Raw genomic sequence first — 16,428 nt, 5'->3', positions numbered from 1 at the left:
AAAGCATAACTGCAGCAACCTAATTCCTATGCCTCACTATGAATTTGTTATTTACTTAATATATTATTTATGTATTGTATTCCAGGTTTGAAGAAACTGCAGAGTTACTGAAATGTCCAAATCACTAATTATAGAATTTTCTGCATGAACTTCTCTAGGACTTTGGCTCCTGTACATGTTGTATATTTTAAAGAGTTCTCTATGCAATTTTAATATACTGTAATATTTTTATTAGAATTTGAATTCCATTTGGTATATTAGCCTTTTCATTCAATGTTGAATAAATACTTAAATATTTTTATGCTGTGATTATACCGCTTTACTGTTTTACTATTCTTAGGAAAACTTAGGTGCCAGTACATTTCTTTTACAGTGTGAGGTCATTCCAGCACCGTATTTTTGTGTTGACATTTGTTGGCAGCGCGCAAAGTAGTTTTTTAAAGTACAGGCTTGAGGACCATGCTTTACATCCTGTTGGAAACACTCCACCTAGGACTTGCATATTGTCCCCCGGAGGCTCTCATACATACCATCTTGCCATCTGTACTGACGAATATCTTGCAATGAAAAGTTAGGTATGCTCGTTGAGATTAAAATACAACAAAAAAAACAGCTATTTCACGCTCAGTCAAAGGGCAGCAACACGTTTTCAGTCAACGTTGAGGGAGTCAGGGCATGGTTCTCCTTTTGTATTTGAAAGCAGGTCGGACAGTGGTGACAATGGAGTATTTTAGTGCTCTGCTCTGTAACACATTTTAAGAGCAGCAGCTCAGACCCAGATGGTGGCCGTTCCTGTATTACAAGATGCACAGTGAGGGTTTGTGTCTTGTTTTTTTAAATGATGGGAAAGTTATATATCTTTCTAGAGAGAGAGAAAGTCTTAGAGGAAGTTAAATTAAAAGAAAAATGAAATTCATTTTAAAATGCTAGATAAATTCTTTTATTTATTCCTGTGTTTATATAAATGTAATTTGATATTTGTCACCTATGAAACATTAATAGTAAGTTAAAATTCTAAGTAGAGATAACTTTTAAGAAGGCATTTTTAATATTCTGCTACAGGTACATGTGTAGTCATCATACTTGAAAATTATGAACTTTTGAAGTTAGCGTACAACTTTGAATTTAGTAGTTTCACTAAATATTTCTAGAATTAGCTTTATTTTTTCAATTGTAAAAAATTATGAATCGAGAGATTATAAAAGAAACTACTTTGTCAATTAAACTTATAAAAATTCAGTATCAGCATGGAATTGTAGCACCACCTTGTGGTGTACATGCCAGTATTTTACCTTTTATTAAGATACGTGGTTTCCTGTAAAACATAGGATCATATTTTCCCTTTTGAAAAACTCAATTCCAATTTTTTTTTTTTTTTTTTTTTGCGGTATGTGGGCCTCTCACTGTTGTGGCCCCTCCCGTTGCGGAGCACAGGCTCCGGACGCGCAGGCCCAGCGGCCATGGCTCACGGGCCCAGCCGCTCTGCGGCATGTGGGATCTTCCCGGACCAGGGCACGAACCCGTGTTTCCTGCATCGGCAGGCGGACTCTCAACCACTGCGCCACCAGGGAAGCCCCCAATTTTTAAAAGAAGTGTTTTTGAAATTTTCTTTTTTGTGCAAGAGAGAAGAAAAAATCATCTTCTTTTCTCACGGTCTCGTTTTCCCCTCCCTCTCCTTTTTCCTTTATGTTAGTGTACATACATACCAATTAGATGATTTTAAACATTTTAAATTTCCTGATATACATTAAGTGTGCCAAGTATAAGTTTCTATTGAAAATACAGTAAAAGATGTCTTATATTATCTAGTGGAAATTTGGAATCCAAATTTTTTTCATACTTTTATCTAACAACTTAAACAGGAACTAATGAAATCAGCACATAACACCACCAGACATTTATACTTACAAAGAATCTCACTGTACTACTTTGACAATGTAATCTTTGGGGAAAAAGAAAGCAAATTTGACTTCACTGAAGTTATTGAAGAGAGAGCAATTATTTATTATTCTAACTCTCTTAGAAATAGTTGAAAAAAATTTTCCTCTTAGGTAATAAGTAGTTGGTAACCACAGGCCCGCCCCTTTTGATTAACTTGAAGGTCTTGAGAAAGTAAGGGAGGGGGGTCCTGGAGAGATTTGGAGCTACATAATTAAACCCGTAGTTAACTGGAACTTTCACTAACTCCATCCCCTTAATTCTCCCATAAGTGGGATGAAAGCTAATGTATTATACTGCCCACAAAGCCATCAGCAGCTGGTGTGGCCCTAGTTGTACTGTGCGCTGTGAATACAGCTGCACAGAGGTCAAATAGAAACACTAAGAATGCATAAGGTGAAGTAAGAAGAAGTAAGGTCAACTGTATGAAAATTCTAGGCAAAGCCAAGGACTATTAATTTGGAAAAAGTAGTTCTATATTAGTTTGTTTGTTTTACTTTAACGCTTTGTAACATGTAATGTTTTAACGTAATACATTCCCTAAAAAATAAAACTTCAAGCCTTTGGAGCTGCGTTGCATGCTACTCCTTCCTCACGGCTTTACATCATTGACAGGCCCTTGGGGAAGCATTAAAGACCAAAAGAACCTTGTCAATTTTACAAGCTACAACACTTTTTGAGCTCCAGTAACATTATAGATTTTATTTTTACTTTTTAATAATCCCAAGGTTCCCCTAGTGAAAATGTCAGGTTGTTTCCACTACTCACTCAGAGAGTGAAGAAAGCAGTGGCGACACTGAGAACGTGCAGATTTATTGGGGTGGGAGGGGATTTTTAAAAATCCATACTCATTTTATCATGGTTTTTATTTATTTCTAATACATGTAGGAATGGGTACTGTATAGTGTGTATTTTTCTCTGAAGTCCACTAAATCACTAATAGAAATTATTCGATTAAAAAAATTCTTTAATGCAAAGTATTCAACTCAGCATTTTAAAATTAAGAACCAGAGCACTTATTCAAGAAGTATCCCGAATGTATAAGTTATTTGAATTATACGTTATAGGTGGGTGTCAAGAAAAAGGAGAGAATCGTAATTTTAGTTACCCAGGAAGGTTGAAAGGTGGGGATTCCAGTGATAGGAAGGCTGAATATTTTGGAACCCTATCTGGCACCTAGTAAGTCCTAATTTGTAGAAATGATCCTGTGGATTGGCCTCTCTTAAATCGTGCTTTTGCTGAGAGTGACTTCCCCTTCCGTCTGGAAAATTTCTGCTTATCCTCTAAGACACTGTACCTTCCTTGGAAAGACTTTTCACAATTACAGAAGCCAAATTATATTCTCTCTCTTTGCTGCTTTAGAGTACCTTGTTTATAGTTCTTATTTTTACACCAATTTCATAGCTCTTACTTGTTTATATGTTACAAGCTCTTACTTGTTTATTACAGAAGTTAATATCCATTACTTCTGTTTTTGAGGGTTTGGGTTTTCAGTCTTTCTTCCAATGTTTATTTCCCTTAGGGCCTAGCATTTGTTCAAAGTAAGTGGTAGTTAATATTTATCTGGTGGCCAAATTAATATCAAATTATAATGAAATTATAAATTATAATCAAGGTTTCCTGATAAGTAAGATTTTTTTTTTTTTTTTTTTTTTTTTTTTCAGTACGCGGGCCTCTCACTGTTGTGGCCTCTCCCGTTGCGGAGCACAGGCTCCGGACACGCAGGCTCAGCGGCCACGGCTCACGGGCCCAGCCGCTCCGCGGCATGTGGGATCTTCCCGGACCGGGGCACGAACCCGTGTCCCCTGCATTGGCAGGCGGACTCTCAACCACTGCGCCACCAGGGAAGCCCAAGTAAGATTTTTATCAGGTTGAAGCTGCTGTCTGGTCAGTCCTGCTACATCCTTTCTCTGGAAGGAATGTATTGACAGAGGAAAGATACAATCAGTACACCTTCTAGACAAGGGTTATCATACCTTATACGCATGCTGATAAATACATTTAGAATGACGCTTCAAGTGTTTCTGAGGTGCCAGATAGGGTTCCAGGCACCGGCCATAAGCAGAGTACAGGTATAAGCATGATTCCTGTTCTCCCGAACTAACAGCTGGGCAGGAGAGACAGAGAAGCAACAACAGTGTCCAGTAAGTTCTAAAAGGGAACTATCACGCATCTGAGGAATCTGGGGTAGAGGAAGTGGCGTTAACCCGAGTCCTGCTAGCCAGGGAAGAAGGGGTTAGCAGAAGGGCTAGCATGAAAAGAATCAAAGGCTGGCGAGGGAGGCCTCTGGGAAGAAGTCCACTAGGGCCGCGGCGCGGAGTGTGCGTAGGTGTGGGAGGCAGCGGTACAGTGGCAGAAGATCGGTTTATCCAGGCCCCGGCAGAATATCAACCGGAGTTGGGTTTTTGAAGGATTTGATTTAGCGCTTTGGTGTGGAGAATGAAGGAGAGGTGGCAGGCCCAGAGGGAGAGGAGCCATTTAGGAGGCTACTGCGGCAGTCTAAGAAAGCGTGGTAAGCGTGACTCAGATTATGAAGGCAGAAGAGATGGAGGGACATAATGGGGTTTGAGAGAATGTATTTTTTTCCCTTGAAGGCTGTCTTAAATCAGAAGCTCAATAAGTCCAATTTATGGGCTATCCGATTTGGTATCTGCATTGGGGGATGGGGGATGGGGGATGATACCACGCTAATGTTTAGTTTAATACTTTGCCTCATTAGTCCTGGATCTGCAATCTTACTAGAAATACAAAGTCTTCAGCCTCTCTCCCGACGCGCTGAGTCAAATTCTGCACTGCACGGAGAACCCAAAGTAATTTGTAGTGACCTTTAATTTGAGGAACACGAATTTACATTTACAGAGCTTTTGCTTCATTATCATAATGACCATTTGGTCTCAGCCTTAAATTCAGATTCTTTTGAGTTGCTTTCATCTAAACACGACTTTTTATAGTCCGTGTTCAATATCTTGGACATTTTCCCGTTTGAATGGATGTCTTTAGGCTTTTGGATGTATTCATTGAAAGGATTTTTAAAAATTCAGTTGAATTACACATAGCTATGAGTTAAAACATCCTTTCTCTAAAATTAGGTGTAAACTTCGTACAAATTAACGTTTGGCGTCTCAGCAGCAGTGGTCCCTCACTAAGCATGTGTGGGACGTACCAGTATCTTCTGTCTGAAATATCTGCATGTATGCTGAGAAATTCCTAGTTTTTTACCTTAATTATGTTGCCCAAAGTGTCATGGGCAATCTTCTTCTGCATACGTAGAAACTTTTCAGTATTATGTCACAGAGTCACCTTTTTGAAATCATGGAAAGTGATTATTAGCGATCTATATTTTACACGTAAATTTATATTCAGTGATATATGGTCTTTCGAATTTTTTTTTTTTTTTTTTCGGCCACGCTGCGTGTCTTGCTGGATCTTAGTTCCCCAGCCAGTGATGGAACCTCGGCCCCTGGCACTGAGAATGCCGAGTCCTAACCACTGGAACGCCAGGGAATTCCCTTACAAATGCTTCAGAAAAAGAAAAAATTGATTAAGGACAGCCCAACTTGAGAAGTGTTAAAATGAGAGAGGAACAAGATGCAGATCTAGATTTAAGAAACATATTTAGGAAGCAGTCTCAATCGATGGATCGGGTCTGAGGAGAGGAGAGGAAAGGAAGGTGCAAGCCACTAGGAGTTCATCAACTTTACTAGTCTAGGGTCTCGTTTGTGTTTTCAAATTCTGTTAAGTGGTAGTCTGTTGATGTTCAAACTAGAAAACTGTAAACACCCCAGCTGAAGACTTCAATGAGTGTTTAAAAGTTGAAAGCTTCTCGGTATTGCATTGTTCTTTTCTCAAATTTGCAACTTTCTTGAATCACCGTGTTCTCCTCTACTTTCCCTCTTCACATACTGTGCCGGGCTTTCCACGACCTTTTACCCATTCTGTTTCCTCCACCCGAGACGCTCCTTGCCCCGGGGCCTCTCTTTTTCCTGCCCTCTGCACCAGCTCTAGCTTACTTCTCCTCATCCCGCGCCTTTCAGAGCAAACATAACTTCCTTCCGGTCACATCCCCTACCTCCCCAGCATATTTTAGACTCCCTATGACATACTGTTAAAACACCCTGTAATTTCCCTGCATTTCAATGTGTACATTATTAAAGCCCTTATTTGCAGTTACTGCATGGGGTCTCTCCTCCCTGCTATGTTTCACGTGAGAAGGGATGTGAGTTTTGTTTACTGATGTGTCCTCCATCCCCAGCACAACACCTGCTACATAGGACATCCTCAATTCATTTTGTGGTTTGATAGATGAACACTTTAAGACCCCCCTCTAACCGCACCCCCCCCCCGTATTTATATAATTTGAAACTGGAGGCACCTTTTATTGATTTCTAAATCCGACATCCTAAATTAATTTCATTACTATCAACTCTTTATTTAGATGTTATATCACATTGCTCTATCTGGTAATATATTTAAATGTGGAAAAAATATGTAGCATTAATGTCTAAGCTGGTAACTTTTAACGTAATTTCCCATACTTTATAAGCAATAATATTTTTGAGCCTTAATACAGTGAGTTTCTCCCAATAAAAAAAGTGAGCAATTTTTAGGAACTACCACGTTCTTAAAAGTTGGCCCAAAACTACCTAGGTCTCGTTTAAAGCACTAAAGGCCAGCGAATTTTTACAGAAAATGAGTTTTTCGCTTGCAGCAATACGGCAGACAGTCTATTCAAAAATTTTAAGAACTCCTGCAACAAATCATCAAATATTTTGGAGGAAATACACTAAATACTTATCATAAGAAATTAAAAGAAATTCCGAAGGACCGAAAGAAGAGGAAGCAGAATTCCAAGTAGTTAAGCTTGCAGCTGCCCTGAGGTAGTTTGCTCACAGTAGGAACCCGAGGCCTTGAGGTTTTTTTCCTCCCAGTTTTTCCCTCAGCCTTATTGTGGGATAATTTACATACAATAAATTCGCCAGTTTACACGCCTAATTCAGGGAGTTTTTACAAATACACACATTCATGTGAACGACCTCCTTAATCTGAGATCTAGATCGTGCCCCTCTGCACCCAGTCTTCCCCCTCCATCCCTGGCCCCTTAACAACCACTGATTTACATGCTGTCATTTTAAGGTTGCCATTTGTAAAATTTCATGTAAATGTAATCTCTACAAGTATCTTCCTTTTGAGATTCACCCACGTTGTATTAGTTCGTCCGAGCCATATTTCATTATGTGGAAATACCACAATTGCTTTATGACTCATCAGTTGATGGACATTGGTTTATTTCTGGTTTGGGAATGTTATGAAGAAAGCTGCCGTGGACATTAGGATGCAAGTCTATCTGAACATACACTCGTGCTTCTCTTGGGTAAATATTAAATACCTAGCAATGGAACGGCTGGGTCACGTGATAGGTTACGTTTAACTCTACGAGGAGCTGCTGCTACACGGTTTTCCAAAGCGGCTGTGCCCCGTTACTTTTCCCACCAGTCATTTGAGAGTTCCACTTGCTCTGCACGCCCACCCACGCTCGGTTGTGTCAGTCTCTGAGTGGGTGTGTGTGTGGTGAAAGACGGAAAGTCAAGGCTTAACGTTACGTGCTGCCTTGACGCCTGGTAAGATTGGGAGCGTCTCGCACGGCCTCAGCACAAGTTCCTCTCCCCATTCTGCTGCCCCAGAAAAGGTTCTCTAGCCAAACGAACCTCCTTATCAGCGGGGCAGGCACAGTTCCTGCTTGTCCCTGAGTGGCTGCTTTTAGTTCCATCCGGCCACAGAGTTATTCAAAGAAACCGATCCCAGCTTCCTGCAGCAACCAGGGCTCACCTCGCCCTCCTAATGCTGCAAAGCATGCTTCTTACGGTCCCCAGCTGGCCACCGTACCCAAGTGCAGCCCCCACGTGGCCCTGCTTGGCCTGCAGCATTATCCCCCCACAGGTGGTGAGTACATGCAACTTATAAACTGTTCAGGGATCTCACCTGTCCTGTGCTCAGCCATCCCCATCGCCCTACGGTGGGACTCTGCTCTCCACCAGTGAATAGTGAATAGGAGGTGACAGTGGGTAATGGTATCTCGTTGTGGTGTAAGTTTACATTTCTCTAGGATGTGGAGCAGCAGGTCCTTATTTGCTATCTGTATATCTGCTTTGGTGAAGGTTTGTTCAGCGCTCTTGCCTATTTTGTGATCTGGGTTGTTTGTCTTCCTATTGAGTTGAAAGAGTCCCTTGTTGGAATACGTGTTTTGCAAAGATTTAATCCCACTCTCTGACTTCCCGTTCATTTCCCTCACTGTGTACTTTTAAAGAGCAGAAATTTTAAATTTTAATAACGTCCAGTCGATTAACTTATTAGTTGTTGCAAGAGGGGTGTTGAAATTTCCAACTACGATTGTAGTTGGAGGCCACAAAAAATTCTGATTTTTTTTTTTCAGTTCTGTCATGTATTTTCAATCTGTTATTAGATGCATAAACATTTTGGACTATTATTTCCTCATGATAAATTGACTCCTTTAACATTATGAAATGGCCCTCTTTATCTCAAATAATTTCTCTCTTCTGAAATCTACTTTGTCTGATGTTAATATAGCCACTCCAGCTTTCTTTCAGGAAGTATTATTATGGTATTACTCCCGATCTTTTTACTTTTAATATATCTGTGTTTGGGCTTCCCTGGTGGCGCAGTGGTTGGGAGTCCACCTGCCAATGCAGGGGACACGGGCTCGTGCCCCGGTCCAGGAGGATCCCACGTGCCGCGGAGCGGCTGGGCCCGTGAGCCATGGCCGCTGGGCCTGCACGTCCGGAGCCTGTGCTCCGCGACGGGAGAGGCCACAACAGTGAGAGGCCCGCGTACCGCAAAAAAAAAAAAAAAAAACCAACAAAAAATATATATCTGTGTCTGTATTTGAAGTGGGTTGCCTGAAGATAATATATACTTCAGCCTTGCTCTTTCATCCTATCTGAAAATCTCTGGAATGTTTAGATCATTTACATTGAATTTGATTATGGACGTGGTTGGGTTTTAAATCTACATCCTATTTGTTTTCCTTTTTGCTGTTTGGCCTTAGTTCTTTTTTTAACCTCTTTTTACGCATTATTTTGCATTAGTTGAGTATTTTTTGTATTTCTCTTTTAACTCTTTTCTTGGCTTATTAAGTTATATCTTATATTTATAACGTGGGTGGTTGCTACAGATTTGCAGTATACATCTTTAACTTACCACGGGCTACCTTCAAGTAATATTATACCACGTCAAGTATAGTATACGAGCATTGTAACATTATATTTCCATCCCCCCTCAAGCCTTTTTTGTTAAGCATTTTACTTCTACGTATGTTATAGCTCCGCAAAACATTGTCATTATTTTTGCTTTAAACATTCCTTTATTTTTTAAAGATGTTTCCTATAAGATATATGAAATTATTATAAAATTGTAGTAGTATAACAGTGATTACAATTGTCAAGCAGTTGCAATAGTGCAGGGCAGACACATAGGCCATTGGAGCAGAGTAGAGAGCCTCCTACTGGACTCTACATAGAATAAGGAGTATGACAAATACTGCATTGCTGACTAGTGGGAAAAGGGTGGATTAGTCAGTAAATAGTTCTAGGAATACCTGGCTGTCAACGGGCGGTGGCGGGGGGGGGTAGCGGTGGATTAACTTAGAGCCTTATTTTACACCACTCAATCATTTACAGGCAGGTTAAAGACATAAATATGGAAATAGAAATGGAAGTGAGGTCTGAGCCGCAGCACCAGCATCACCCAGGAGCTAAACCTGCCTTAAAAAATACGCATACAAACACTGGGGGAACGCTGGTAAAGGCGATGATCTTTGGGGAAACAGTTGTCAACTCAAAGTGCACAAGCCATGAAAGAAAACGTCAATTTGGCATACCGGACTTGGATTACTGGCTAGAAAGATGGTGGCTTCCTGAAGGGTTGGCTGCTCACGCTGAAGGTAGCCCTGCCTGCGAATACGTCTGCTGGAAGGTGCTTGGAGAGCAGCCCCAGCATCCTGCATCTCCTGCACAGATGGCTTAACTTGAACCGGCTTAAGCAGGAAAGGGCATTTACTGGCTCATCGGTGTGATGGGTAAAGGGAAACGTAGACGTGGCAGAGCCCAGAGATCTCACCAAGAAGGAGGAGGAAACAGCTGTGGCCATGCAGCCATCCCAGTCCAGAAGGGGATGGGAATCGGACACCGGGGCTCGTGACTGCCTCACCGCCTCCCCTCCACCCCCCACCATCCCACGGAACGTCTGCCCACAAAGCCCAGGTATATATGCTGAGGAACAACCGTCTAGACCTGTCTGAGGAAACGTTGTCAATATTAGAGGGGTTTAATGGCTCCCAAACCAGCACCCTTTGTGTGTCTCAGAAGATGATTTCGCTGTTCATGTGGACAGAACACAGGATGAGTTCAAAGAGGCATGAGTTAGTGCGGATGGTTCTGGCCTGACTGTCTAAGCCAGACCTCCGTCCGCAGGGAGCTATTCAGCTGCTTTACACCAACTGGAGACGCACCTGAAAAGCCCCTTCCACCTCAACCGGCGAGAGATCAAACTGCCAGTCATGGAGGACGGCCATTTCACATCTATATTGTCTACTTTGTCCTTAGCCCCACCACCCACTCTGTGAGCCCTGATCGTCCCCAACAGAGCGCGTGAAGTAAATGGTTCCAGCGCTCATGTGTCTTCTCTGATGTCGCTTAAAATGTCCACAGTGGAGCCAGTGAGATTGCAAAGGTGAGCTGGCCACCTGGATGCCAAGGGTGCAAGGTCAGCTCCGGGGTGGTACCGGCTGAGACCCTCGATTTGCACATCTGGGAGCCAAACAACCGGAGTGGCCATGCTGGAGAAGGAGAACAAGTCCTCTGAGACCGAGGCCACCATCCAAGCACCCTGCCACTCCAGAATACTTCCCCATCCTTTCCTTCCTGATAGCAGTGGTGGAGGGGGCCACCGCCAGGGTTCTTGGGGGCAAGTAGCTCAACCTCTAAGCTTGGTTTCTCCCCCTGTGCAGGGAAGTGTGGCCCAGGGCGCTGGCCCTCAAACCTGGCACCACGGAACTTTTGGAGGTGCCAGAACTTACTGGAGGGCTTCCGTAGGAAGCATGGAAGTTCTCAGAGGAACCCCAGGGGCTCTGAGCACTCATCCCCCATGACTCCCAGCTGATGCCTCACTCCCCGTTTGTAAAGTTTACTTTTATATGATTTATCCCCATGTGATTTCATCACTGAAATAAAAATTTGAGCATCCCTTAAAAAATATTTCAGTCCATCAAAAGAAAATGTGAGAAGACAAAGCAGAATTTCTTTTTCAATAGGAATAACCAACAAGTTAGTATTCAGAACATAAAAAGAACACCTATGAATAAATAATCCAATAGAAAGAATACGAAAGATAATGAGTTACTGAGAAAAGGCATCCTGAGTAAGCAATATACGATGAAAATATACAGTTGAGACGCCCAGTAGAAGGGCAAAATTTTCAGAGTCAATATTAAGTTTTGTTAAGGTTGTAGCCAACAGGAAGTCTTAAATACTTCTTACTGGAGTGCAGTCGGTACAACGACTTCGCAAATAATTTGGCAAAGATCTGGTAAGGTGTGCGTATCCTAAGAAGTAGCCACGCCACGCTTAGATAAATTCCCTCACAAGTATTGATAGGGACTTCCCCGCCGGTCCAGTGGTTAAGACTTCGCCTTCCGATGCAAAGGGTGCAGGTTCAATCCCTGGTCACGGAGCTAAGATCTCACGTGCCTTGGAGCCAAAAAAAAAAAAAAAAAAACCCAAAACATAAAATAGAAGCAATATTGTAACAAATTCAATAAAGACTTTAAAAATGGTCCACATCAAAATAAATGTTTAAAAAAACCCAAGAATATTCATAGTGTTTATAACAGCATTGCATGAAGTTGCCAACAAAAATGGTCAGTGACCATTGGTGAGAATTGAGGCTGAAGAGGTAGAATCTTGTATATCATCCTAAGGAGCTTTACCTTGTGAAACACTGGGAAGCCATGGGGACCAGAATTCCGTTTTATGAAGATTACCCTGGTGGTGTTTTAGAGGGGGGAGTAGAAGAGGACAAAGCTGGAGGGAGGGGTACTGGCTAGGGAACCTCATAGGGTCCAGGAGAGAAACGAGGCTCAAGGTAAAGAAAGAGCATCGGAGATGAAGAGGGGACAGAAAAGGAGAAAGAAGGGATGTTTCTGTCTTGGATACATGATAGACACCAGAGGTTGTTGACAGTAGTCCCGTAACTATTCGATACACATGATTCTTTAATTGTAATACTTTGACACATGAAAAGATATTATTATACAACTCAAGCTAATTAAATTCTACATAGAAGGTATCAATTGTTCTTAACTTTCCAGGTCCAAACCATCATTTAAGAACAGCAAAAAAATTAAAATGGCTTTTAAGATCTGAAGTTATATAGAAAAATTTACAGTGAACCATTAGCATTTAAGGTTAGGATGTAAAGAGTAATGGCAACTCTACTTTCCCGTTTTATTAGCAAAGTGAATCAGGATGAGTAGGAAAATACACAGGAAATCACTTTGCTCAAACACAAAAAAATTACATTTTAACAAGAGCTGGTCATAAGAATTTTCAGAAAAGTCGCTACCTCTTCCCCTCTTAGTACCGTTTTAGTTGATTTTTAAGTTGTAAAAGCTAAAGTTAAAGGAGACATGTGTTTTTTAATTGTTTGTGGTGTATCTTCAAAGTTATAAAGTAGTCAGTGTTAAAATATATTTGGTAGTTTAGCAATAACATTTTGCTTCCAGGATAATGTTCTCACACTTTATAGCTTTAAGAATGTACTTTACTCATGGGAACGAAGGCTGTTATGAGAAACTGAAGGGAAAAAGTTCAAAAGGTAGTCCATGACTTTTTTTTTTTAGGTTCTGAAAAAGGATAAGACTGTTTGGATTATGTTGTTCTCTGATTTAGTAAAAACAAATGCTAATGAATATATGTTAACCTTCAGGTTATCAACATTCTTGCTCCAGATAGATTTATGGTAAAAATAGACTACTGAACTGTCTTGTTAAATTTTAAAAGATGAGTTTGGAGGAGTTACAAATAACATCCTTTACCCTGAGGTCAAAAAGAATATGTAAACTCAAATTTTTTAGATAAGAATACTTAGTATAGTTTCAACTTTCATGCTTACTATTAAAATGACGATGTAAGAATATATATATATATACAATCTTTTATGGTTTTATTCTGAATATATACCACTCTCCCTTTTTAACATATTCAAAGCAACCCATGTTCATTTTATTTTCATTTTGAAATTTTTTAAAAGTGCAAAGAGCGCATTGCACCCAGAAATAAACTTTGTTAATAGTTTGATGTTATCTTTTTTATTTTTCAATCTACGTGCACATTCAAGTGGGTTGTGTGGGTTATTAAAAACTGGAGATTATATTTTAGACATAATTTTAATTTTTTCATGGCACTCACGAGCATTTGCCATGTCATTATATACGTTTCCGAGTGCAAAATCTGGATTTTGAGAGCTACACACTATTCTCTCCTAGAAGTTTAATAGTCATTTGACCTTCTTCAATGTGCCAGGCATGACACCATAATCTTTTAAATAATTTCTCTATTGTGCATTTTACTGGTTTATAAAGTTCCTAAATATAAAAAGTACAATGATAAACATTCCTACATGTAAATCTTTGATGATATGTATTATTTCCTTAGGATATGTTTTTAAAGTATGCAGTGATTAAGGTAATTGGTATCTATTTCTGACTTTATGTCCACAAAAGTTATACCTTCTGCAGGAGTCTTTAAGTATACACTTGCCACGATTGAATACAGTCACTTTGTAAGTCTCTACTAATTTGTAACTACTTTATTTCATCATTGTATTTATTACTAATTTTTTGTTGTTAGATTAAGACAATTGCTGAGGTTTCTTATCCCCACAGCTCTTCACCTGAGTCCCACTCCCCAGAGGAGAAAATCTTGACCATTTTAACTGTTTCTATGGTGTCTAACTGTGTATTTCTAAATAATATGGTTAGTTTTTAAAATTTGGTCTATTTTAGGCATTATCTCTGTACCACCTGTCATGGAAAAGGAAGAACTAGCACGTTAACTCCTATGTACCCATCCTACTAATCTGCTTATATACTATTGTAATCTATCATGTTGTGTTTTCTTCCTAGAACCTTCCCACGTGCTGGAGTGTCCCATCCTCTTGTTCCCACCCGGGCCGGCTGCGCTCTAGGCCTGCTCCATCCCATTCATCCTGGACTCTCCTGGGCCCCTCTCCTGGGTTCCGTCTTCATTTCTGGGATCCCATGTCCCCCTTTCCTTGCTGCACGCGGATGTTTTAGTGGAGCTCCTCCACTAAACCCAGAGCTCCTCTTCAGCTGCAGCTCTCTCACTGGGTGGATCTCCATCCACGGCTTTTCCTTCCTGCTGCATAGCACTCGTCCATCTGATTTCCATTTCCCAGCAGTTTGTTAAAACCTCTGCTGACAGCCCCTCGCCCACACCCTTCATGTGGGTTTATAACGTTCACATCCCTTTGTCGTGGTAAATGGGGGCTATAGAGGGCGGAAAAATACATGCTTTCTGAAAATAGAAGACCTGCCTCGTTCAACTTAAATATTTTCCTTGACTTTAGAAAAAAAGCCCACAAAATTAGTGCAAGATCACTAGAGAAATATTCAGATGTTGCCAAGGTAGCCCATCCCTACTTTCCTCTCATCACTGATGAAGTCCACGAAGAGGTAAAGTGTTATGTCCCCAGAATAGCGAAGGGGACAAACATCGGCTGAGGAGGTAGGAATTGAGACGTAGCTCAACAGTGAAAACTAGGAAAAGAGCTGGGCAGGGCAAAGAGGACAGTTTTCTGTAGGGTTGGTAGCCTAAGGGCACAGTGTTCACATAAGCTGGGGGCAACAAGGAGAAGACACCTGAGTTCCTGTATCTAAGGTCCCTACTCCTGGGTCGATTGTGTGTTCTAAGCTGCACCACCTCTCTGGTTTCAGCGGAGCAGGAGAAAGCAGTGGCAAAGGAAAGAAGGGGAAATAACGGGGGTAGCACCTGCTCGTTGTGTGAGCCTTCGGCACTGGCGACACTCGATTCATTCTATTAATTGCATCAACTGCATCTTGTAAACACATTTCCAGAGACCACATGTAATAGGCCTCGGTTCCATTCAGCCCCTTGTTTGACTCCTCAAATAGCTAACGTATAATTTTTTTCACATCATTTTCATCAAATAAAATTCACTTTCATTTTTATGACCATTTCTAAAACAGCAAATATCTCCCCAAGCAGTCTTGGGTTTCAAAGTGGCAGAGATTTTATGTGCTTCCCGTTTGAACTGCCAAGGATCTCCCGCGATGTATGCATTAATCACGACCACTTGGAGTTCTTGTTCAGATGTTTGCTCAGAGCATAGAGCTACCATCAGAGAGTGCCTCAGCCTAAAAAAAAAAAAAAATTCTGCCAGTTATGCAGATCCATAAATTCCAGCTCAAGCAATGTATTTTGGGGGTAATAAACACAAGTTTGTTCCTAATTGGAGAGAAATAATGCTTAGGCTTGAACCTGTTGCCTTCCTGGAACTGAAGTCTAGCACACATGGAGACATTCCTCTCTAAAGAACACAGTCGCTAATAGAAACAAGCAGTCCACCGGGATGTCCAGCCAACACTTCCTGCAGAGGGCAGAGTTCTCTGGAATTTACTGAAAGTGGAAAATTGATTACACTGGGCACAGAGGACATTTATATTTATAGAAACACTTTAGATAAAATTTTTAAAAGCCAGAAATCACTTTCAGGGAGATTTCAGAAAAATGTTGTAATCTCTTTTTGTTATTAATAGGCATAAAAAGGATTGTTATATTGATATTGACAGAAATTAGGTGATTAATTGAAGATTTTAACTTGAAAGGATGAATTGCTCCAACATTGGTTTAGAATTTTTCTTTATTATATACAGTTCAATTTTGCGGCCCTGTCAAATGCCCAATAGCCATTTATCTAGAACACATACCTTTACAGCTGGATTTCCAAATATGATTATAAAATTCATATGACAGAGTGTCCCGAAAATAAATATGTCAGCAGGCTTTGCTTTATTTTATGCATTTATTCTGGATGTAACATAACTTGATGTTACGTAACACAGACGACGCTCTAAGACATTTTGCCAGAGCTATTCAAGTACAGCATTGTTTGGGGTTGTGGAAGGTGATTTAGAAACACCTGGATTGAGTATTTCTATCCATGCTTTAAATCCTAAAAGCCTTGCAGTTTTATAGTCCTTTCGGGGAAAGACAGGAACTACATTAACACTTGTTAGCGTAACAGTTAATATACTTCTGAGGAAGATTTTGTAAAAATTTTGAAAATTATGCCAAAGAATTACAGGGTAGATGAAAAAGGATTAGCCTGTTTGATCAGCCTCTGTAGGTTTAGGAATACTTTTTAGAATATATTTTT

General features: G+C 40.6%; 1 protein-coding gene across 11 annotated transcripts in view; it reads left to right on the top strand.

Annotated features, from left to right (window-relative positions):
* The window catches only part of CEP44 (centrosomal protein 44), a 31,824-nt gene extending 17,266 nt beyond the window's left edge, over positions 1-14,558 (top strand). For 3 of the 11 annotated variants that reach the window (XM_067040032.1, XM_067040033.1, XM_067040031.1), the window contains exon 10: positions 14,135-14,558. In XM_067040032.1, coding sequence (XP_066896133.1) covers positions 14,135-14,305 — 171 coding nt within the window. In that variant the 3' untranslated portion in view covers positions 14,306-14,558. Of the gene's footprint in view, positions 1-85; positions 307-9,632; positions 9,718-14,134 lie in introns of those variants that run through there. The other 8 variants (XM_067040041.1, XM_067040038.1, XM_067040037.1 and 5 more) reach the window with 6 other exon arrangements.
* Positions 14,559-16,428: the final 1,870 nt, after the last annotated feature.

This window comes from Kogia breviceps, chromosome 8 (assembly GCF_026419965.1).
Source record: "Kogia breviceps isolate mKogBre1 chromosome 8, mKogBre1 haplotype 1, whole genome shotgun sequence".
Taxonomy (NCBI): domain Eukaryota; kingdom Metazoa; phylum Chordata; class Mammalia; order Artiodactyla; family Physeteridae; genus Kogia; species Kogia breviceps.
Note: the sequence above shows the minus strand (reverse complement) of the source record. Positions and strands in the feature narration are given on the sequence as shown.